Source organism: Amblyomma mixtum, chromosome 1 (genome assembly GCF_055824585.1).
Source record: "Amblyomma mixtum isolate Tamu chromosome 1, ASM5582458v1, whole genome shotgun sequence".
NCBI classification, from domain to species: Eukaryota; Metazoa; Arthropoda; class Arachnida; order Ixodida; family Ixodidae; genus Amblyomma; species Amblyomma mixtum.
The window spans coordinates 222,184,427-222,209,041 of record NC_143012.1 but is presented as its reverse complement, the minus strand read 5'-3'; the positions used below and the strand labels follow the sequence as shown (position 1 = coordinate 222,209,041).

At 45.6% G+C, this 24,615-nt stretch overlaps 1 protein-coding gene and 1 long non-coding RNA gene across 5 annotated transcripts in view; one reads left to right on the top strand and one right to left on the bottom strand.

The window, feature by feature from the left end:
- Positions 1-1,050: 1,050 nt before the first annotated feature.
- The window catches only part of LOC149370993 (dual specificity tyrosine-phosphorylation-regulated kinase 4-like), a 185,015-nt gene continuing 161,450 nt past the window's right edge, over positions 1,051-24,615 (bottom strand). Inside the window, exons 6-12 of the mRNA XM_089564222.1 lie at positions 16,952-17,092; positions 16,123-16,261; positions 14,817-15,132; positions 13,507-13,636; positions 10,272-10,400; positions 9,254-9,369; positions 1,051-8,126 (exon numbers count right to left, since the gene is read on the bottom strand). Coding sequence (XP_089420348.1) covers positions 8,017-8,126; positions 9,254-9,369; positions 10,272-10,400; positions 13,507-13,636; positions 14,817-15,132; positions 16,123-16,261; positions 16,952-17,092 — 1,081 coding nt within the window. The 3' untranslated portion in view covers positions 1,051-8,016. The remainder of the gene's footprint in view (positions 8,127-9,253; positions 9,370-10,271; positions 10,401-13,506; positions 13,637-14,816; positions 15,133-16,122; positions 16,262-16,951; positions 17,093-24,615) is intronic.
- Positions 17,844-23,083, top strand: LOC149370995 (uncharacterized). Of its 4 annotated transcripts, none has more exons than XR_016286519.1 (4): positions 17,844-18,285; positions 19,370-19,530; positions 20,437-20,591; positions 21,099-23,083. It is a non-coding gene; the product is annotated as an uncharacterized LOC149370995 (long non-coding RNA). The 4 variants fall into 4 exon arrangements; XR_016286517.1 differs by lacking the exons at positions 20,437-20,591; positions 21,099-23,083 and adding an exon at positions 20,079-20,399 and having other exon boundaries at positions 17,844-18,172; positions 18,238-18,285; XR_016286518.1 differs by having other exon boundaries at positions 20,437-23,083.

The window sequence follows — 24,615 nt, the reverse complement described above, 5'->3', positions numbered from 1 at the left end:
CGGGCAGTCCTTGGCCGTTGATGTTCAGAGAACTACTGTGACAGCCGCTGACACAACAAGTTTCTCCGCTCTTAGAACGTCGCGGAATTCTAACCATGACTCACAGCGAGCGGCAACACCTATTTTGTGCGCCCGCGATCAGGACGGCGCGTGCTCACAATGAAAGAGAGAGTGCCAGCCGCGCGAGCAGCACGCGCATGCCAGTCGACAGGCTGCTGGCTCAATGCGCTCCGCCGGCGACGTGCCCGGACGGAAACGCCAAAATGACCGGCAGGGGAGAAGTGGCGCTGGTGCAGTGGGAGCAAACTTCAGGTGCGCTTACCATTGTTTGCGGGACCGCAAGGAATAATAACAGTCATTCATGATATGGTAATATTTTACAGCGACAGCTGTTAAAGGCCCGTTTATTGGGCTCAGCGTCGGTGTAGTAGTAGTAGTAGTAGTCAGCGTAACCGGCAGGAATATAGGAGGAAGGTTGCGCTACCGTAACTCATGACGTCTCTGGAACGGGCTGTGGCAACGCACCATGCTGAGTGTTCCTTACCCTATGGCGTCGAGATCGAGCCATATCTTAGTTCCTCTACCTCTTAACTTCACGAACTGGTTTGACTACCTCCGGAAACACATGCAGAGAAATGACTTCATCTTTCAGATACAGGCACTGGTCCAACACCTTGAAAACATCTCCTGCCACTTGTCAGACTACATAGGCTTCCTTCATGGAGGACTGGGAGACAAGTGCTGCTTGAAGATATAGTATGTCTGAAGAATGAATGATGGTCTATAACTTACATACATGCATGTCGCTCTCAAACTCTTTGTCTCAGTATATCGCAAAATTGCAATAGCTCAATAGCCGTTTCGTAAATCTCGCGCTGCACAGTGGTAACCGCCCCGATTTTTTTTTGTGTTTGCTGTTTGCGATACGGAATATTGCTATTTTCAACAGTTATTGCTAATAAATCTCAACAACGAGTTGATGCGATGAGGTTTGGTTGTGTGCAGCTGTGCATAACGCACAGTCGAGGACAGAAGAAGAGGACAACTTGCTTTGGACCAGAGAGCAAAACCAATGTTTTATTCGCACATTGATTTCATTCGCATTCCAATCGCACATCAACTGCACTTCACTGATTATATCTCGTTTTATTTATCACTCAGCATTCTCTTTCATCGTCAAAGGCACCCGAGACATCACACTCGACAGATTTAGCGCTCGTCAGAAGTGTACGCTTTGAGCGGACACAAGAAACCATGCCGAAGTATAACTCGTCATAAATAGTACACACCAAGTCACAACGAAAGGGAAAGGAAACAAAGATGGCGCTGAGGAGAGCGAGAGGGGTGATTACACAAAAAGCTCTTCAGAGACAGAACATTATCAGGAATTCGGGACAGCGTCCATCCAGTTCTCATTCTCTATTTCTTATGCCACGGATGATGTCAGTACGCTATTTTTTAATAACCAAAGCCATGCGCCACGTGACGGCAGCCAAGGGAACTAGAAGTGCTTGTCCCGAAGTCCTGGTGATGCCTGCGTTAGGCGACGCGGTGCCGGGCAGTCACCAAGCTTGGTTCTTTTTCCCTTTGAATCTTCCGACTCTTGCTTCCAACCTGTTCAGATGTGCACGCCGTGCTTAAAGTGGTCGAAAGCTAATTTGTGTGACGTCGGAATCAGTGGTCGCTGGCATCCTATTAAGCCGTGCCAGCCCCCTATAGTCGCAGAGAGCCCATTTTTCCCCTTTGCTGAGGCCAACTTTACGAGGGAAAGTACTTCAGTTTCATCCATTACGCTTCTTGAAGCTCATTCTTCAAATCAGCTTTTCCGCAGTGGGAGCTTTTCCTACTGATAGGAACGCCACAAAGCACGACCTAGCGAACATAGCAAGCGGCTTCTATAGCTGTAGCTATAGCAATCGAGCAGTCACGCTTTCGTGACGCCATCTGCCGGAAATACACGCATAGCGTGCGTCTTCGTACCTCTTATCACACCGGGAGTAATACATAAATCAGCCGCACTTCTCTCGTCGTTTAGAGTGCTGCCACAGCCAGTAGGTTTTGGTACTACACTTTAACGATCGCAGCGCCATCTAGCTCGAATACCATTTTGCTACGGCTCTCAAAAATGGGTCTGCAATCTGCTTTTTAAGTAAATTAAATTATTAGGCAGTCTTTATGCGCAGCATGTTTTACGAGCGTTGTCAGCTGGCGCGGTTGGGTCACAAAAATTGAGTGGCGTGGCGGTTTATACTGCACGTGCGTACCGCTACACCTGCAGCTTTCCTCAGAGGAGCTGCGAGAAGGAGGCTTTCACCGAAGAAAGGTGCCCGAATGCGAGAAACTCCTTCGTTGCGCTCTGCATACCCACTGCACACGCGTGGCTTATTCGCAAATAAAGTGGAATTATGCTGTCACGGCAGACACAGGATGGTCGTGAAATCAATGAGAGAGAGGCGTTGATAGCTTGCTTAATTTCTGCGGAAACTGTATTCGCACTAAATTTCAATTTACTTCCGGGCACCGCTACTCGCGTTTTTAATGCTCCTTTTGCAGTTATGTGCGATAAGTGATTATCCAATAGGGTAATTTTCCCTTTTTGAGGAATTTAAGTAGTAAAATCTAGCGGGAAACGAATTTTCCCGGAGATTTACGGAAATTGTCCAAAACTGTCCATATTTTTTTCCAAATTGCGGCGGTTTTCAAGCTGCTCTTGGGAAAGGGAGCTTGAAATAGCGATTTTTGTGTCTAACTGAGGGAATTTTCGGTTACAGCATGGAACACAACTTTTATGTGCGTCTTTTTGTTTTGTTTTGATGTCATCAAGAAAGTAGAGTACCGTTGTATAAGTTGCCACGGTTACAGGTGTCTGCACGTATCTGCCCGTCATTTACGCCATTTCAAAGTCACACCAACAAGTTTCTCGCGATTTGGAGCCAAGCAAAGGATGGGCTGGTTACGACGAATAATTGTGCAGTACATGACCCACGACAGTACACATACAGTGCATGAAGAAGGATCGACCAGCACTGGGAGAACAGAGAACAAATAATCAAAAAATGTCCACGTACAGGGTTACGCAAATCGACAGATCTGTACAAAAGAAAAAAAAAAACAGTCACAGCGCGGTGCGCAAGCACACAGCAGCACAACTTCAAGGGCGACGCAAAGCACGACTAGATTCGCTATAAGAGACACAAGATATAAAGAATGGGTGTATAATATCTGAGCGGCGCGTTTTTCATCACTCCAAAAGCATCCCCCCCCCCCCTCTTTTTTTAAGCAGCTACATTTTCTGCTTCTCTGCGGATGCATTTGATTGTAAATGCTTATTTGGCGTGGAATAAGCACTTTCTCCATGATACCTCAAGTGAGTCCACACTGACGTCATATGTGATGAAAGAAATATGGAAAATGAAATGATGGAAGCCAAGGTTCAACTTCAAACCCGCGACAGTTTTTATTCAGCGAAGAAAGATTTAGATGAAGATATATTTTTTTGTTAAGATAGCATGGACTGTGGGGGCAGCACTAAAAGTTAGCTACGGCAAAACTAGGGTCGCAGCTAAGAACGCCAGTCGACTGTCTTGGCAGTAGAATGCATTCTGCGTGTATGAAGAGCTTTCCTGAATTTTGAAACCGACGCTTTGCCATACACTCTTCCCCCTCAATATTCGTTGCGCGCTCCATGCGACCCTTTTTGCGCCAACTTGTTATGCGTCACGTTTATGAAGTATAATTCTTTCTTTTTGTTTTATTTCAACCAAAGCAGCGACCAACTAAAAGCCCCAGACAGAGTCGCGTGCTGAACGTTTTGGCGAATATTCCTTCACCGTCTTGCATGTATGGGCCTTTCTACAGTACAGTTATGGTGGCATTCCCTGGCCGGCCGGCAAAAGCATGGCGGCGAAGATAGGGTTAACTAAGCTAAAGTCCTGTGTATGACACACTCGTATCTCGCTGGTCCACTGTTTGCATTAAATGCTCCACTGTGCTTCAGTTTGCACTAGTATATCACGGCCATGAACGTCATGTGACGCGCTAGGTCTTCACAGCTGTGTTCGCTGCCACAAGAAACAAGCAACCATTTCTTTTTTTCTGTTTGTTTGTGTTTTGCGTACCGCGTACCCTGCACACTTCATAGCGGGATGTGTGAAAGCCCTCAAAGCAGTTATCAGAGATCACTTTTGTGCCCTCTCATAAAGTGAGTTGTCCTTTCATTTTTGTGGAGAAAAGAGGCTTTCTTCCCACGATGAAGGCATACAGGTTGCAATGAAAATGCAGTATCTTACCAAGCCACTCAAACTTTCTCAGTCTTATTCATCTTGGAATCCATATTAGAAGCGAACATGTACGCGGACTAGGCGATTTAAGTACCTCCCTTGCCTAATGTAAAGAACTGTAATATGCGTGACTTAAAAAAAAAATAAACGCAGTGAATAATGAAATCGAGTGTCTGTAACGCTCCTCCTCACTACGGTATACCACATCTACACTTGGATACAAATTACTTTACACATCGCATTCATAAACCATATATATCCAACGCTTTATACGTATTTTCAAGATTCGTGACAAAGAGGCGTGGTCTTTTCTTACATATTGCGCCCTTTCGCGAAGGAGAACGAGGCGAGGTTGCGGCATTGCCTTCTTTCGTCAAACAAGCTATACAGGATTCGAGCCACCGTTGGCAGCAAAGCATGCTCCGCGATAACTGCGTCGACCTATTAGAGAAACAACCGGTCGTAGTTCATACCTACAGAGTATAGGTACAGCCACGAAGTTTTCAATCTATTTCACTGTGTCAGCAGTTCCTGTTGCACAAAACGACAAAAAAATCTTCCTTTTGACGTAATCGCTTTTCTATTCTGAGCCTGATGGCAAGGCGAGGGAAATACGAGCAGAACATTGCGGTTTAGGGCCGAGGAGCAGAAGGGGCGGGTACGCCATGGACCCTGCTCTCCCGGTGGGCACTGAAACTCCACTGGACATCCGCAGGACGTCTCAGACGTCCCCGGGACTTCCACAGGAGTTCAATGCCCATTGGGCTCTTACTGTACAGGACGATCGAAGCGACAACGAGGAAAGAGTGCCGTCATTATACGATCACGAAACACAAGACGGCGTGTCCACTGAGACTACAGTACAAAGTTCTATTTCACAGGGTTCATTTATAAGGTGCTATGCGCCACACGTGATGGTACCTTGCAGACGCATTAAGCGTCGTCATGCCATCTTCGCACACGCTCACCTAACCTTGCTTCGAGCAGGATCACGTACTCCTTCAACACATGTCATAAGCGAAAAATATGAGTAAAAAAAATGTGCTTGCATCCAGTCCCCAGTGGGGACTTATGGGGTACCCTTGGAAGAGGTGGTTGGGGGTGGGGGCAGTCCCATTTGAACCACGCAGTTCTTCAACTTTTTTTCTAAAAAAAAATGGGGTTCAGAATTGTTTTCCTGTGTACAATTTCTCTCGAGGAAGGGAGGGGGACTACCCCCTTCCCCATAAATCCGCCCCTGCCAGTCACTGCACCAAACTTGTCCAGCTGACAGGCACGCTGTATCATCCCCTTTGTGTTGCGGTTGCTATCTCGCACTCATCATCCTCCTTTCTCTCAAGCAACAACATTATCAATAGCGAAACATCATGTCCTATTAATTGAAACTCTCCTGAAGCGCGCAGGATGTGTTTATTTACAGGTCGCGGGTACATGTCTCAATGCACACAATTTGCATACTAAAAAAGTGACTCAGTTTGATTAGCGCTACAAGATATGAGAGCTCATGATTGTACGACCCAACTTGTACATAGACATCTTTGCGAATATTACCGTTTAAATGCTAAACACACCAATATGCCGACGCTTGGTATACAGGGTGTCTCGCATCACTTGAATGAAACTTTTTTTTTTCGTAAAAGTTGCGCGTTTTACGAGAATAGTCTACGGCCACCTAGAGCAGGTGAAGAAATATCTTCTTGATTAAGTCAACTTTTTCATCCCTTGTGGCTTTATTCTCTTTTCAGCTTCTTATCTGCACAGTGAAGAATTGATAACTCTACTAAACAGATTGCCTCATAAAAATCACCGCGATAGGAGGCGTCACATGTGGTTACCCCTCCTACTCAACAAATTATACAACTTTGGTAAAAGCTGTTTGAAGGTCCCTGTGAGAATAAAGCTGCCTTTTCCGAAATTTCACTGCTCGGTGTTTCTTTTGCTTATGCAGTTCATAATTAAAACATTTCACACGCTTATGTAAGTCGAAATATGCAAGAATTGAATTTAACGAATTAATGAGTCACAATACTCTTTTTTGCAGTAGGCGGCAGAATAATGCGCTGCTCGAACTTGAATCCTCAGAGTTTAATTTTTATATATTTAAACCTTAGTGCTAATTCACTTTACAGTAGGCACCCTGTATATGCTGGAGCTGTTCGTAAACGTTTGTTGCGGCAGGTTGGGCGGGGTATAGCTAGTTCTTCTGGCTCGTACGTTTTCACTTGCCATGCTTTCTTATAGAAGCAACCTTATAATACATCTGACACCACAAGCTGTGTACGCTGTGATAGTCTGTCACCAGAGAACCGCAAGAATTACTGAGAGTGCCTAAGTAGCTGAGGTACAAATGCTATTTTTATGCACACTTGACAACCATCAACACCACAAGGGTTGGCTCGCAATATTTCGAAGCAATAACGTTGCTTAATACAGACACAAGAACAATAACTATTTAGCCGCTCAAATTATAGTGAAGCACACACACTGATAGTGAAACCGGACATGGAACTTGACTGGCGCTGCAACTCTGTTGATCATTCCAAGACCCCGTACAGTGTACATGGTGACGGCTATTGTTATTGGGTGAAGGATCATATACACGAGACAAAAAGAAAGCTCTAGGAGTGACCTGATTGGCCGCCTACGTGCTAGAGCCATTTTACTGCGACAGTGAAGCTGAAAGCGCGTAGCATTGGTCGTGCGGTCACCTTTTAGATGCCATCAATAATAAACCTGTAAAATTTTCAATGCCACGTTCAGTGTCTTGGTTTTATCAAAAAAAAAAACAAACAGCAAAGCAAAAGTATCTCACGCGGAACGTGAAGTATCTGTAACACATCAAAGAAGCAAGGCGAGAAGGTGTGCATGTTTTAGGACTTGAAATTATGCACATGCACTGTTTGTTTGGAAACAGAAGGGTGAAGTGCAATGGGCCGTAGAGAACGTAGCAATATTTTTGCATCGGTTCCCTATCTGTATACATGTACAGTCTTTGTCAAAAGTTTAGAGCCCAGGTGGTTCACTTCCAAGCTTTATATTGGGACTCCAGGAGCATTCATGGAAGTCCTACCTATTGCAGGAGGCAGTACCAGAAATCTTCTCATGTCCAGGAAATTTGGAGCGCTAGAGATCCATTAGGAACGACACAGTTTGGCTCAAAAGAAAACCCCCTGGGCTCCAAACTTTTGACAAAGGCTGTACGTTTGTTGAGCTTCCAAACGGTGTTATCCATGCCCTTGAACGCATTCCACATACTGCACTGTATGCGGGTAGCGACCCTTGCGTCGATAAGTCTTCGAAGCTAAAGCAGCAGAAAACACGCGCGAAGATAAAAAGAATCAAAGGAAGAAATGGGTCATGCTTGCCTTGTAAGTATTTTTGCAAGCTCGGAGCTTGGCGGTTGGCGTATACGAAACGCGCGCAACTGAATGTGGCTTGCCATGACTCGCTGTGGGGAAAACGCGTTTTCCCTCGTGTGTATGTACAAGTTATCCCTATATTTTACTTACTCTGAGCGTTCAACGAACAAATAAACAGAAACAAAAAGCGGGCTGCAAACGTATACAGTAGGCCAACAGGAAACGAGATGTGCCCTTCTTTTTTGGCGGGAACGGGTGTTTTGTTCCTTGCGTCTGTGCCGCCCAGGAGGCCCAGCGGCGAGAGCGGACGAAGACCAGTCAAGTCTTCGGCCTGGGTGCAGCAGGTGGTGTGCCTATCTACCTTGGACCAGCAGGCGTCACAGGATGGGGGGCAGGAAAGTGCCAGAGTCCTGCAGTGGGTCTCCGTGGAACTTGTGACCGTTGATACTGCTCCCGCAGTGGCTCACAGAGCTGCTTGGCAGGAGCGCTGCGCAGAATTATACAGACGCGTTTTCAGTGTGCTGTTACCAGGGATATATATATATATATATATATATATATATATATATATATATATATATATATATATATATATATATATATATATATATATATATATATATATATATATATATATATATATATATATATATATATAGAGAGAGAGAGAGAGAGAGAGAGAGAGAGGAATCGACATAAAATTGAAAAGACGCAGAACGTCAACCCTCTCACTCAAGTAGATTACGGTTTGGTTTGGTTTATGAGGTATTTAACGTCCTAAAGCGACTCAGGCTATGAGAGACGTTGTAGTGAAGGGCTCCGGAAATTCAGACCACCTGGGGTTCTTTAACGTGCACTGACATCGCACAGTACATGGGCCTCTAGAATTTCGCCTCTATCGAAATTCGACCGCCGCGGCCAGGATCGAACCCGCGTCTTTCGGGTCAGCAGCCGAGCACCATAACCACTGAGCCACCGCGGCGGCTCAAGTAGTTTTCGGTTTGGTTTGGTATATGAGGTATTTAACGTCCTAAAGCGACTCAGGCTATGAGAGACGCTGTGGTGAAGGGCTCCGGAAATTCAGACCACCTGGGGTTCTTTAACGTGCACTGACATCGCACAGCACATGGGCCTCTAGAATTTCGCCTGCATCGATATTCGACCGCCGCGGCCGGGATCGAACCCGCGTCTTTCGGGTCAGCAGCCGAGCACTATAACCTCTGAGCCACCGCGGCGGCCAAAATTACGCCGCAAATATTGCAGTACTAGATCATGAGAAGCAGTTCAACACAAGTGTGAAGTCAGGTGTTCACCCAGATTGAGACAGTTAATGCGCCTCTCCATTCATCTTGGCTCCGGCCTGACTCATCAAACCAAATATGCTATGGTGTTTGGTTTATGTTTGGGGGTTTAAGGTCCCAAAGCGGCTCAGGACGCCGTAGTGGAGGGCTCCGAAAATTTCGACCCCCTAATGTTCTTTAACGTGCACTGGCATCACACAGCACAAGGGCCTCCAGAATTTCGTCTCCATCGAAATTAGACCACCACGGCAGGGATCGTCCCGTGGGCAGCTCTGTTTGCGAGGTATATGATCCGCGCGTAAATCGTACTCACGGGACTCTTCGGATGAGGCGCTCGTGTCGCCGCTTGAAGTGGTGGCTTTCCTCTGCTCTGTTATCTTCTGTTCCGTTGGCCTAGCACACTTGTAGACCTTGTAGGAGTTCGACAAGCTGCCTGAAATGGTGACGGAAAATATCAGAAGGTATGTATTTTCAAGTGAGTATATTACAAGTATTTTCAAATATAGAAACTGAGCCCGGAGTCTTGGGCTTAACAGCGTGGTCTCTCAATCACCGTTACGCGTGAAAAAGTTGCTATCTGCTTTACCGGTACGGCTCTTTTAAGCTGTCTACTAAAGGACCACTTTTTCTTGAAAAGAAAGATCGTTCAAGGCAATTATACAGTGCCTGATTTCAAGATACGTTTTTTTGCAACCTGCTCCCCATTAGTTAACCAGAGTTAAGCTGCTCTGAAAGGCTGTATTCAGAGCCACAACTTCTGGCGCTCCATGGCAACAATCAAACTACAAATTCCCCCGCTATTCGCGAAGGTACAGTATTCCTTACTAACTGCATATTCGATATTAGCTGTGCATTTCTAAGAGTTTCATAAATCTGAGCCAGGCTCACGACGTGGCTTGCTGAAGGGAGTGAATTTTTGCGAAGTCGGAAAAAAAGAGTGGTAGGGTTTTAACGTAGTTAAACCGAGTAGACGTGCGAAAGCTTGCGTTTATTCTTCGCCTCTTCTTTCAGCTATGTGCACGCAACCGCGTTTCTTGCTGTCCATCTTCACATCTTCACTCTGCGGCAGCTGGCGCGACGCCCTCCTCCCATTGGCTAAAGCTGGCGCAACAATCCCCCGAACTTAACCGAGCTTAATCATATTGGCTGCAGCTTGCGTGACACTCCTCCAAACTAACCCGAGCTTACCAGAGTTACTGATAGGCTTCACACAATAATCTTGGTTGGGTTTGACTCCGTTAGGTGCGCTTTCACATTATAAAATTACGAAAAAGCCACGGATGGGGGCAAGAGGTGCTCTACTGCGGCGCCAGGGCGTAAATAAAAGAAACTTGCCCGTTTCTGTCTCCTTGACAGTGATTGCCTGCACCGTCTTGTATATTTGCCTCGAGTCCTTGGGCATGGCAAGCCAGGAATGCCTCAGTGCCTCGTCAGGAGTCACTCGGGTTTCGGGGTTCCACCTTTATGTGGGAAAAAAAAAAAATAGTTTAGTTTTGCTGAAATTTACGTCTACGTTTCGCGCATGCGCAGTATAGTTTTGTGACCACACTTTGCTTCGGATAATTATATAATACTTCCTCACATTCTCTTCTGCACAATCACAGCTCCATAGTATAAATTTGTGAATCAAACTTTCACGAAGTCATTTATTATGAGCGATATCAGGTGGGAACAAGAAGAAGCTTGCTTGCCATTCAGTTTATTCGCAAGTTTCCCAGAGATATTACACACTCTACGAAGTGCCATGAGACCTACTCAACCAGAGCCGGTTCGTTTTTCCAGTGGTTTTGGAAACTAAAACAAAACTGAAGCAGTTAACTGCTGAGTCTACTATTGTGCAAGAAAAAACGTCCTTGTTATGCAGTCATGGAAGCGAAAAAAAGTGACCAACTTGAAATTTCTTCGAGACGCGTGCAGTAGCATATGACGTCATCTGCAAGGGGCGCTTGCGGCCGGCGCGGCATTCGCCATGTTGGTGGTCGCGCGCGCGGGCGCCGCAGCCAGCGGCAGCGTTTGAATAGCTGGTGATGGGTGAAATGTGAGTGTATTTCGCGTCTCGCCGCACGTAATTTCTGTCCGACCCGTGCCGCCGCGTGACTGAGTGAATATTCCGTGAACTGTGCGAAGCAGAAAAGAGCGGGCACGCTCAGAAGGTTCTATTTTGTGAAAAGTTCGACCCCCCGTAGGAATGCGGAGGCACCGGCATGGTGTGCGACGTATACAAGACTGCTGCCGCGCGTTGAATTCACCGGTATCGAGGCCCACCTTGTGCACGGCTTAAGTTTGCTGGCAGGCCAAGGAATTAAAGGATATAAACCTATGAGAGGGTGCAATTACTTGACAAGCGGGTGAGTCCAAGAGTCGTGCTGTGGGTGCCGACGTCCGCGGTGCCGACGGCCGAAGTTCCGTTTTTGAAGAGGTGAGTAATTCGAAGGGTCTGTTCACTTAGCTGTAGCTTAACTTGTCATCTCTACCTGCTGAAAGTGACGTGTTACAACTGAATCTAGCGGAATGGCTGCGCACTGCGTTGCTGCGAAAACGGTGTTGTGCATACGAAGCAGCGCTACGTAGCTACAATCAAAACTGCAAAACATTCTCGCTGTGTCTGCCGTTCGTGCTGCGAGCGCATGGCAGTATTTGTTTGGCCGTTCTGTCGGGTAAATAAGGCAGCCATGACGCTTTGCCTTTCTGCTGAAAGACCGTACGTCTGAGAAGCGTCAGCAGTTCGCGGACTACAGCTAGGCGCTTGAATTATCAATTTCTGCGGTGGCAGTTCTGGAATTTCGGTAATTAATCGTGCTGTTTATCCACGATGTGCCCTGCATGACTAGCTGACAGTTATCAACTGATATTAAAAGCTGCGAGTCGTGTACGTTCTTGCGTGCAGCGCAGCCAGCCAGTTTTGTTGCCGAGTTGAGGCAGCTCGGTTATATCACGGCGCAGAAGAATTCTGCTGCAAACTTCATGCACAATACGCGCTCCACAAAGATAAGTGGTCGCTGACGTATTCAACAACGTACAAATATGTTACGGATCACTAACAGTTCAGGCCGGGTACCTCACGGCGCGCCGTGACACTGCGCGAGCTGGCCTGAAACGACCGCAAACATGGCGCGCCTGCCGCGACGACGCTCGCGCCGTCTGGTAGCGCGGCCTCAGTGAATACCTCCTATAAGAAGGAGAACACGCAGTCATGCATGCGCACAGGTATACGCTTTCTCTACGCGTCAGTCATAATGGTGTATAGATGGTGCTTGAACGCACAGTCATGTAGGGCAGTCATGTACAGGGTGGTCCACTCTAAGTGCGAACACGGCTCCGCGTGGCCGCGCTCCGCGGAGCGCCAGCGGATCCGGCGCGTTCGCGCATCGAAGCAAAGCCGCGCAGGCGCACAAGGGCCCGGGGGAGGAGCTTCGTGTCGTCTGCTACCGCGCTGGCGCGCACAATGCCAGCAATGCAAGCGAGGTGCGCGCCAGCGCTGTAGCAGACGACACGAAGCTCCTCCCCCGGGCCCCTGTGCGCCTGCGCGGCTTTGCTTCGATGCGCGAACGCGCCGGATCCGCTGGCGCTCCGCGGAGCGCGGCCACGCGAAGCCGTGTTCGCACTTAGAGTGAACCACCCTGTACAGTAAAAAGCAACGACCAATTACACTGCGGTTCCTGAATTTTATGACAACTGAAAGCGTTTTGAGGCACAGCATCAAACCTACGCGGATACCGCAGGCAACGATGTCATTTCGAATGACAGCTAAGTGCGTATGTTTCCAGCACTGATGGGCGCGCACTGCTTCGAGGAGTGAGCTGCTATTACGTCCTTTCTGTTGCAGGAGGGGAGGTTGAGCATACGCCTCGTGTGCCGGAGGCCCAGGGTTCGAACCCCGGTGTCGCCTCAGTTACGATTTAAGAAGAAAACTAAGCCAGGTTCAACCACGTTCAAATGCATCCCCGAGTGAGCATAACAACGCACCCCTCTGTCAGCACAACAGTTTGCCACCGTGGTGCAATAACTGACCACCATCTCCCATTTGACCATCAGGGCTAATTGGTGGTCAGTGGGAGAGGAGTTTATCCTGCAGTGGGTGCAACTGGGAAAGGAGATGATGTTAATGTTATCTTGCGAGGAGGAAATGGACATGTACGAAACACGCAATGAAAATAGCAGATAACCAATAGTTTGCTAGCGCAACAATTAGATTAAAGAAGTACAGATGGGTAGCTAAATGCGGCAGAAAGTTAAGAGGGCAGATGGGAGTAGAAAATTTGTTAGGATCGGATGGCCAGGACTGGTGGTGACATCACGCTTATGCAGTGTCCTCCGCCATTGTAACAGAATTCCGAACATCGGATTAACGATGGGGCGCGAAAAAAGGACACAGACACCGTGACAGACACACATACGACATACTTATTCGGGATAATGTGCCAACTAGCCCACATAAATGTACTACTTATGTAACAAAAGTTAGAATGATGCATTTCGCAGGTGCGTATAGGGCATGCCACATTGCGGGAGGTAGTCAGTATGACGATTTTTTTTTTATCTAACAAGCGCCTACTGTATACTCACACGAGGCAGAGGGAAAGAAAGTCGACAAACTCCTCGTCGTTGCAGCCTAAAACAGCAGCCAGCGTTTTCGAGTTCGGTTTTCGCTTCTTTCCTTTGCTGTTCTGAGTTAGACGAGGAACGTTCTTCGAATCTGGACCAGAGGCAGGGAGAGGATAAAAAAGGAAGCAATAAATATAAAACAGGTGCTACCGCGTTTTTGTAAGTGCCTGTTCAGGCGACCACAACGAATATGTGCTGAAATTTCCTCCTGTTTTACATAACTGCAAAAGGTTTAGCTCACGCAAAATGATTGAGTATTAACAGATCCCCGTCTTCCTTCATTCGGAGTACGTTCGAATATCTTTGCGGATGTTTTTCCTTTTCTTTGGAGGAAAACTTGGCTAGTTCGCGCTTTAACACATACGATGCGAAAAGCCGGAAAATTCAAACTTGGGGAAAAAAAAAATGCTGTGTGAAGCTCAATAATGTCTGAACAGCAACTAGCCCCGCAAAGTCACATTATTGAAGCACTGCCAGTTGATCTTCAGCGCTGACTCTTGTCTGTTCAAGTTGTCGATATCGCAGCTAGTTTCACTTGTGCCCCGCCTGAGGCCGCAGTTATGGGCATCAGGGGCCGTATATATAAGAATCCATTATCCATTTTCCATTTATTTTGGCGTGACGTCTGTGTGACGGCAGCGTAAGGCGAAAGAAACGAGCGGCCAATCACAGAAATCGCAACGCAGTGGGTCTCCCTGTAGATGATAGCTTTCGCCATTCGCCGCACGTACTGGAACTCATCATTGGCTGCGTATCGCAACCAATGGTGAGTTCCGGCCGCCAATGAACCAATGGCCCGGTCGCTTCCCACGCACGCTCGAAAGCCGCTGCTTCGTCACGGAACCACAGCGACCAATGCCAGAGGACGAAATGAATCCGAAATGACAAATGGATAAGAGCTCCTTATAGAATATGGGCGCATCAGAGTTCGATCCTCTTTCTCTTTCAGCATTCGGTCTTGGTTTGGCGAGTTCCGTTGCTGTGACCTTCTAGTAGACACCTTTAGCATACCGTGTACCGTGTTACCGCTACCGTTACCGGAGTACCGGAAGCCCGCCCACCGGCGGTGAGAACGCGCTGATTGGTTCCGACGCTGCGGGCGCGATCACAGCGGCCGGGTATGTGGCGCCATCTGGCGCCGTCAAGGTGATTTGCGCATGCGCATTGGCTGCGCGCAGGCTCCCGGTACCCCGGTACTCCGGTACCGGTAACACGGTACACGGTATGCTAAAGGTGTCTAGTGTCGGGAAGAGACAAGAGTGGCGCCGTACCGAAGAAGAGCCTCCTGCGCGTTGCCAGCTCGAGGACGGCGACGGGCGGCACGCCGAGCACCTCCATGATGCAGGCCAGCTGGTCGGCCTCGTGCTCGCCCGGGAAGAGGGGAAAGCCCGTGTAGAGCTCAGCGAGTATGCAACCCAGGCTCCAGATGTCGATGGCCGTGCCGTACGGGAGACCCAGGATCACCTCCGGCGACCGGTAGAACCGGGACTGGATGTACGTGTACACCCTCTGGTGCACGAAGCAGGAGCTGCCGAAGTCTATCACCTTGATGGCGCTGCTTCCCCTCTGTTTGAGAAGAATGTTTTCCTGCATAGCGGGACAGAAACGGAGGAGTAATTAATGGTGGTTAAGGCGCCATCAAACGGCAAGAGTCCTATATACGCGCCGGCATAGTTGAATGGACATTTAATTTTGTATTTTTCTTTAATCTGAGAAAAAAATGCAAAATCGCGCTGTTCGCTTTATTTATTCTGATTATACATGCAACACTAGTGTGTCCGCTTTAAAATCTAGAGCCAATTTACCCAGCCTTGAAACGCGACGAAAAATTTCTCGATTGTGCCTCTTTCATATGTTTTGTCATTCATCTCTAGGAGAATCAATCATATCACCTGCTCATCGCCTCTCCCGCCATATTAGTCACCATAAGGCCGTCTACGCCCCCACCGCAAGAACTACCGCTCATTCCCGATCTTTTTTCATCACGCCATTCCGGGACTGGAATGATCTACCACACGACGCCGTGCTTCATATCAACGCCATCCATTTTAAGAACGCGATCAAGACCATTTTTGTTTAACTGCCACGCCCATCCCTCGTGTAATGCCCTATACCAAGGGACTTTGAGGTATCGAAAAAGTAAATATATAAAGACAGGCTGCTTTCATATAGTCAGTCTGCTAGCGTCCTCCCCCAAATGATGGAAAGAGGAACTCGTTATTCGCAGTCTTTCCGAGCAGTTTTATGTGATATGTCACGAGCGTGGATCGGTAACTAAACGCCCAAGATAAGAAAGAGGTGATTTCCACGCAAATGTTATGCACGATATTGAAAGGAACAGTAAACTGGTGTTTTTTTTTAATTGACCTGTACTGAGATCGACCTAATGCACACAGTTTCAGAGAGTTGTCACAATTAAGTTAGGGCTTTTAGCACTAGCTGATAATTAAGCTTCAGTACTATGTAACAGAAACAAAATACATGGATCTTCATATGAGATCGCCTCTGTCATAAAGCGGTTACCTCGGCTGTGTAGCATGCCACAACAGTTGCCATAGCGCCGTGCTGTCCACTTACAGGCTTGAGATCACAGTGGATAATCTTCTCTCGGTGGAGGAGTCGCAGGCACTGCACAAGGGAGTAGGCAAACCTCCTGATGAGATTCAAGCTGAAGCCTTGGTAGTTGTTGTTCTTGATGAGTTCGTACAGGTTCATCCTGTGGACAAAGCATGCATGCATAGTTACGGCGTGACGCATAACAGTGGGTTTTTACTCTAAACATTCTTTATAGAGAAGGCTCCTTGTAGGCCGGCACAGAATACGCCTAAGCTATTTATCGCTGAAGTTGGATACAAAGCCAGTGACGCAACGACAAGTCCTCTCAAGGCCATTCAAGATGCTTCCCCTCTATTTATATTGCAACCATTCAAATGAAGGGAAAACCGCCCCCGTCAAGTGAGTAAGTCTCCCAGTAACAGTCACGCTTGTATAATGGGGCGGTAGCGTGTCGCATTTCCGAGAGCACCACGACGAAAGAGTGCTTCACCATTTGCACATTGCTCTGCCTTGCTTCGCGTACCGAAAACGTTGCCTCACGTTGCAGCGGCGTCGACGTTCAGAGGCGAGAAGCACGCACCAGCCGACCCACATTACGTTTTTATATGACGGCGACAAATAGCGCATCGCATCCAATTTGCAACATGCATCCTCCTACCCCCTCCCCTTCAATAAATCCACGTACGCACAAAACCTTGGCGTGAGCAGCAGCTGTCACTGGCTGATAGATGTGAACGAGCAACAATTAATAAAGGAATGATACTTTCGAACTCCGTGGTGTTATTGCTCTATGGAAATTAAAAGCGCGTATAAACGTAGTTGCGCGATGCTCTTGTGGAAAGCCACTCACCCCATCAGCTCGAACGTGATGCACAGGTGATTCCTGAAGTAGAAGTAGTCGTACATGTGGATGACGTTGTGGTACGCGTCCTTGTCTTTCTTCTTCAAGTGGTCCAATATCTTCACCTCAATGAGGGCCTGTTGGTGAAACCTGGAACCAAGTTTGACGCAGTTTGATGGCTGCGAGGGCGCACGCACATGTCGCCCACACACACACACAAGCATGCACTAAGTGACGGATCAAGTTGAAGCTAGTGTAAGGAGCGCCACAACATGATCATCAGCTAAGGCTACCCAGACAACACCAAAGATCCGTAGGACGTCCCAAAAATGTACGCACGTCCCACATCCCTAACAGGACGTCCCTGGGACATCCGTATGAAGTCCGCACTGGGATTATCCCGGGAACAGTCGCGGCTCGAACGTTACACGGACATGACGTCCGTATAAAAGCCGCGGTGGGATCATCCTGAAAACAGTCGCAGATCGGTTGTTATAAGGAAGTGTTTATATTCAGAGGGTCTGCATCGTGCAGATGGCCATACAATTATCATGAGCGCTCGAGTGGCACGCTCCACTGTCCTTTTCCGACGTCTTTGGCTAGCGGGCTTGATACAGCTGTTTAGAAGAAGTAAACAATAATCCATGCAATGTATAAGCGCAAGATGTCACAAAGTAATACACAACCCAGTACTTATTTTTTGAAAGAGCCAAAAAACCGTTAAAAGCAGAGGGCCATTAGCTGAATACAGAAACCCTAAACTTTAAAATTTCGAAATTAGGGAAGGGCGACCTAATTACTCTAACTGAACCTGGCTTAAATAGTCTAATTCCCGTTTTGTTATAGCTATCGAGGATGTACACTCTTCTCCTCCAAGATAACAACATAACCACCTTGACGCCAATTGTATTCCCGCCTTCCGACCATAACAGCTACTGACGATGACAGTGACACCACAGCAAAAACAACTGGCCACTTGTTCGTGCTCTTAGAGCAGTGATCATGAAACTTAATAACACACATCCTTTTTTGCAGTTATTTTTTGGTTTATTTAGGATCACAGTTTTATTTTTGTTTTAGGTGCATGTTGCTTAAAAAGGCTCTTTGCTCATTAACTCAATGGCACCACCATCGTCATCGCACTACTGAAACAATGCAAGTTATTTTGCTTAGCTTGATGTTTTGAGGCGTGTATTAGCCAGTTTTCCGTTTTTTGGACCAAAATTTCAGGTAATTATTGACGTTCTTACTGCATGTTGGTTGCGTGACGAGTGTAATTTTTTTTACGTATTCAGCAAGGTTCCAGCAGCGGGAAACACAGATGGCACATGCGGCAAGTGAAAGTAAGTGGCAGTCGGTAGTCCTCGCCTGGTGTGTGAGCCGTGTAGCGTGATTTCTAGCTTTTGAAGTAATTTTAGCGGTGGTATTAAAGTTCAGTGACTGATTCTGGCTCAACATGAGCAGAAGCTTACTGGGGGCCAGCATATCAATATGGTGACAGCATAATGGCTACGGTGCCGAGGAGTACTGCTTACAGGCGTGCACGCCGAGAGGCACGTCGTGATATTGAGCTAATAGCGTCGGCTGCTGGCGATGGTGTTGCATACAACCCTTCTTAATTTGATCCGTGTGCTGCTGCAAAGTCGCAAGAGCAACTAGATCCTAGCTCGTCGCATGTTCCGTGCCTTCAACATTCGACTGAATATGCGCCTAAAGTTCCTGTTCTAATTTTGATTTGGTTTATTGGTTTGTTTGGGTTGAACGTCCCAAATCAACTCAGGCTCAGAGGGACACCGTAGTGAAGGGCTCCGGAAATTTCGACCACCTGGGGTTCTTTAATGGGCACTGACATCGCACAGTACACGAGCCTCTAGAATTTCACCTCCAACGAAATTCGACCGCCGCGGCCGGGATCGAACCCACGTCTTTCGGGTCAGCAGCCGAGTGCCGCAACCACTGAGCCGGGGCGGGGCTGTTTTAATTTTGTATTCTGTTTATAACTGTTGCATGCTCACAGTTTTCTTTTATTGGTTTGTTACCTAGATATATAGATATGTCCTGCTTGGACATACAGCATGTCCGCTGTATTCAATAAATAAATATAGTATTGAAGAGAACTATTGCAATTTCATTTGAACTATATGTGTTGTTTGGGCCTTTTGCATCCAAAAAATGAGGTCATGCATGTTTTGCTAATGAATTTTTTGCTGGCGAGGGCCAAATCTGCCCCTGTGTCATATGGACGGCTCATAATGAAGGGCATATGCATGTTTAATTATACCACCTTGGGATACCTCACAACAGCATGCCAGCTGCCTTCAATATGATAAAAACTGACTATAGCAATAGAGTTCCCCACTGTTAACTTAAGAAATCCTGATTTTATTTTCTTGGTCTGATTTCGAACCTAATTCTGTTTTGATCTAGAGAAATCACATGACTGTGCAAGATGGAGAGACACTGCAAGAGAAAAGACATCTCACATTCTGCGAAGTATTCTAACATCTGAACTGGCTTCTAGCTACAGCTGGTATGGTGCCAAGGCAAGAACAGGCTCTGTGAGCTGAATATATGCAAAATCATGTGCAGTAAGTATTATTTGGAGGAAGCTATTTCAAATCTTAAAGGAGCACAGATATAAAATTTTAAACTCAATAAGTGATCCTATCTGTGTCCTGGGCACAAAGGGCTTTATTATTCCAAATTCTCTGATTTCACTGATTCCACATGCCAAAAATCATTGACAGAGGAGCTGTTAGCCAATGCTGACAGCAAAACATGGGGTAAGTCCTAACCATGCCATCACATGATGCCATAATGGACTCCAGCACTGGCATTGACCTGACAGAGACCAAAAGTACTCATATAAAACAGTTTAACTGTTCACTCTGTGGACTAGATATTTAAGCTCATTTCCATGATTAATAGGCTTTTACGTCTCATTAAAAGCAGAAAAATGAACACTTCAAAACTCTGTGTCTGTATCCCTTTAAGACTTCGAATATAAATCAGATCACAGAATCAATATCTACATTAAGTGTTTATAATTGAATTTGTAGGTCTTGGTAGGATTGCGTCAAGACCAGTGATATTTGCTTTGAAAAAAAAAAGCCAAATTTTCATTGTTTATTTTCAGATCTGCACATTCACGCACTTCACAACTAGCCACATGGATTTTTGTTGTCATCTGGTTCATTGGCTCATGGCTGCAGTGCCATGAATGTTACCACAGGCTAGAACAAGCTAGAATTACAGCTTTCATAGTGTGCATTTGGGACTGTTTTCATACTGCCTGCACAGAAGGCATGGTCCAGCAATGGAATTGGTAATAAGATGTGTAGAAATATGCCATCCTTTGTTACTCAAGCTCATGCCCTTTGCCTGCTGATTCAAAATTAAGGAAATGCAGTAAAGTTTGGCTACAAAAATTTTTAGAGGTGAGATATATTTTTCTGTAAAAAATACATAACATATACCCTCTCATTTGTATATAGGTTGCCTAACTGACCAGCAGACCTCAACTCAGGCACAGCAAACTACGCTGAAAGAAATAAAAAAGGCAGCCATGTCATGGTTTCGACATGCAACTGAATGGGTAATGCGCAAGAAAACTGGCGAACAAAGCTTTGCTCCTGAGCAAAACTAAACGGTGAGTGTGTTGCTAGTGTGATACATTTTTTTGTTGATATTAACATCTTGCGTTGAGGATTTTTCATTCCAAACTGTTGATATTTTTCCTGTGACACTGTGCTGAGAGATGATTGATTTTGAGAGAGCACAGAATTCAGTAGATTATTTCAATAGATACTGTGAAAACTTCTGCATATTAGCCTGTGTAGTTAGGTAGAATCATGAAATGTATCTTTAAGTTAACTTGGGTATTCTTAGCCTGCTAAGTCCTCACGCACCTCTCTTTACTTGGCTGTCTGTTTGTGGTGGTATTACTCCTGGAAGTATGTACATTTACTTGTGCAAGGATTAATTCCTTGCCGCAAGTACCATTTGGTGCCAACACCATGTGAAGGTGCTGCAATTTGTATATTGTGCTGCAAGTTTTTTTTTTTTTTTCAAATGCAGTCAGTGATTGAAAAAAAAAGGTGAACTGAAAGAAGTGTCTATATGTATTGGGTTTTTTTTTTTGTCTTCCTTCCAGCAGGGCAGCCTATTTCAGCATTGGCCCAGGTGGCAGGATTTCTGCTTTACATGTATACATGACTCTTCTTTTCGGTGACACTATAGCAGAACCGAAAAGAAGACTGCCTAGAATGAGAAGCCGAGCAATATCTTGAACGTGTCACTTTATTGATACCTAGCAGTTGTAGTATACTTAAGTGTCTAGAAATGCGATGCTTTGTACTTGAACAATTTCTTTTTCTCTGACCAAGCTGGGGATTTTGTTGCCCATTTGAAATTTGCTTGTATCGAGCTATACTTGCTGTTATGGTCTCTAGTCCCACTATGCTTGTGTAAATTTGCTCCTGACTGCTACTACTAGAGTTATTTTTCACCCCCGTAATGCGTTTGTATTGCTGTTCCAGCAAAAAAAAGAGGATATGTGGATTTTAATTACTTTTATTGTCTATGTAAGAGACGACCATAGTTGCTGTTGCTTGTAGCAGTCTTATAACTTGTTAATGTTAATATCATACTATATGCAGCGTGTTTTAGATTTTTTTCTTCTGGCCGTGCTAGTTTCCATAAAGCCCATCTATATACTCCTTATGCACACTTATACGTGCTTTTTATTTCTACTCCTGTGCTTGCTGAAATGTGATTCTGAATGGTTGTGCTTGTGTCAATATTTCAACCTCTGATCTGTGTGCATGTATTGCTGTTATAGCGAAAAAAAGGCTCATTTGTGATTTAATAATCTTTATTGTTTTGAGTGAGACAAGTATAGTTCCTGTACCTTGTAGCAGTCAGACAACCTGTCTTATTTTAGTCATTCCACATGCAGCTTGACTGAAATGTTTATCTTCTGACCATGCTAATCGCCGTGAAGGCCACCTACTACTTATGCACAGCTATATGCCTGCTTTTATCTCTAGTTGCATGCTTGCTGAAATTTGATCCTGACAAATAGTGCTTATGTTATTATTTTAATTTGTAATCTGTGTAGTTGGGTTGTATTGCTGTTATAGCAAGAAAGGGTCATTTGTGTTTTAAGAACATTGATTATTCTAAATAAGACAAATAGTTCCTATGCCTTATTGCAGTCACATAATTTGCCTCATTTTAGCTATGCTACGTGCAGTGTGATCGAGATTTTTTCACCTCTGCTGCGTATGCTTGTATTGTTGTTTCAGTAAAAAAAAGTTGCATTTGTGTTTTTAGTTTGGTTTTTGGCGTTTTACATCCCAAAGCGACCCAGGCTATAAGGGATGCCATAGTGGAGGGCTCCAAATAATTTCGACTACCTGGAGTCCTCTAGCATGCACTGACATCGCACAGTACACTGGCCTCTCAACTTCTCACCTCCTTCGAAATGGGACTGCAATGGCTGGGATCAAACCCGCGTCTTTTGGGTCAGCAGCCGAGCACCATATGACCAATGAGGCACTGAGTGGCATATTTGTGTTTTGTTGCGTTCATTATTTATGAGACAGTCATATAATATTCATGCCTTACAGTATGCCGCTACTGTTTGTTTTAATGTCATGCCCTTTGCAGTGCAATTAATATTTTTTGTTCTGACCAAGATAATCATCCCGAAGCCTGTTTAGACCTTACATGACTTATATGTATATACCTGCTGTTTTAGCCGTATAGTTATTTTGCATCTCTCTATTTTGCAACTCTGCATCTGGGGTTGGCTTGGCTACTTATTCTATCGGAATCCTACTGCTTCAAGTTTGAAAACGTGATAATGTTGCCTCATACTAACCAGACAAGCTAAACATAATTAATGAAGCCTATTACACACATTGCGAAGCAAGGTCTATGTGCACACCATCCATGAACTTGCTCTTAATAACGAGAAATGCCTGAGAGGAGCTGTTAAAGCTGTGTTAGTGCTTCCTTTATGTAAAACAGAGTTCTGTTTCATGTGCTGTTATTAAAAAATAAAATTCAGCTGTGAATCAGCATTCGGCCTGATCATCAGCATGCCCCATATATTTGAATAAAACTATTTTAGCCAAAGCTTTGTGTTTTAAATCAGTCTGCAGCATAATCCAGGCCTGTGTTCTAACTTTGTGTCGTTTTTACTATAGCATCGCTCTCGGCCATATGCAATTGGCCGAAATGCCAGAAGCGGAAGCTGGTTCTGTTGCGGCTATGAGGCACTGCTTCTGCTTTTGGTATTTTGGTCAGTCATGCGTGACCAGTAGCGACACTTTTGAAAAGGACACGAGGTTATATATTGGGTCCTGGCCAAGGAAAAAATAAAAATAGTAACGTCCTGTTGCAGTCCTGCGAAGGTCCCAAAAATGTACTCGTCAGACATCCGAAGGACTTCTTTCGGCGTTTCACTTCGGATGTTTTCAGGATTTTTTCGGGACATCCGCGGGATGTGCGTAAAGTCCTGCCGCGGACTTCCCAAGGACGTCCTTAGGATGTAGGTGTGTTGTCTGGGTACTTATAAGCTGTGAAGGCGAATGCATTGACTTCTTTTTAATTCACCCACGAATCCACTGTAATCCACCCTTAATGCACCCAATCTCTCGAATCCAATTTCAGGTACCTAATCCACTCGTAATCTACCGCAATTCGTACTAATCCAACTTAATTCGACGTAACTCGTTCTTAGTCCACCAAAATCCGCCCTAAATATGCTACAATACACGGGAATACAAATTAATCCGATCTACTTCAGCTTAATTTAATATATAATAATAATAATAATAATAATAATAATAATGTTTATTTCATCACCACGTTGTACATGATGATGCAGGGGACCGAAGTAAAAGCTGTCTTTCAACAGCTTGACAGAGCAACGGCCCCCCTTTTTGGCAGCATACAAAGTGGCGCAAAAACAAAATATACAAGGTAAAGGGAAAATACGTGCGATGAGCGCACCGCACTAAAAGACAGTACAGAAACATGTTACAAAACAGATGCACCTGGCACATATATTTAAAGCAGTACAAAACCATAAACACAAGGCAAAAAGAAATAAGGAATTCTAATATTTAGCACAATGCAATTACATGGTAAAGACGCTTTAATAGAAAACATATGAATACGAGCCAGGAACACCAACAGTTCCACTCTTATCTAACACAATCCACCTTAATCCAACTTAATAATACATGATCCACCAAAATCTGCCAGAATCCACCACAAGCCAACTTAATCATACGTAATCCACTCTAAATACAGCGCAATCCATCGTAATCTTAAAGAAAACAAAGTGACGAATGGAAGTCGAGTTGCCAGGCGCATGACTACACTAGTTCAAATCGCCCGCGGTTAATGTTGCTAAAAGGCACCGATAGATGGCGCCACACTATTATTAGGTTTGCGGCTATTAGCCCACGGTGGCCACAGGGAAGAAGGCGCTGGTGAGCACAGTTTCAATCGCTTGTTAACAACCGAGAAAAGAAGAGTGAATGATTAATTATTATTTTTGTGCTTCTGATGGTCGTTTTGTCCCGGCCTCGGAGCGGCGTGGTGAAGGTAGGCCTAAGTGAACAAGTGTGGTTCGTGGGACGAAGATTCACAGAAGAAAA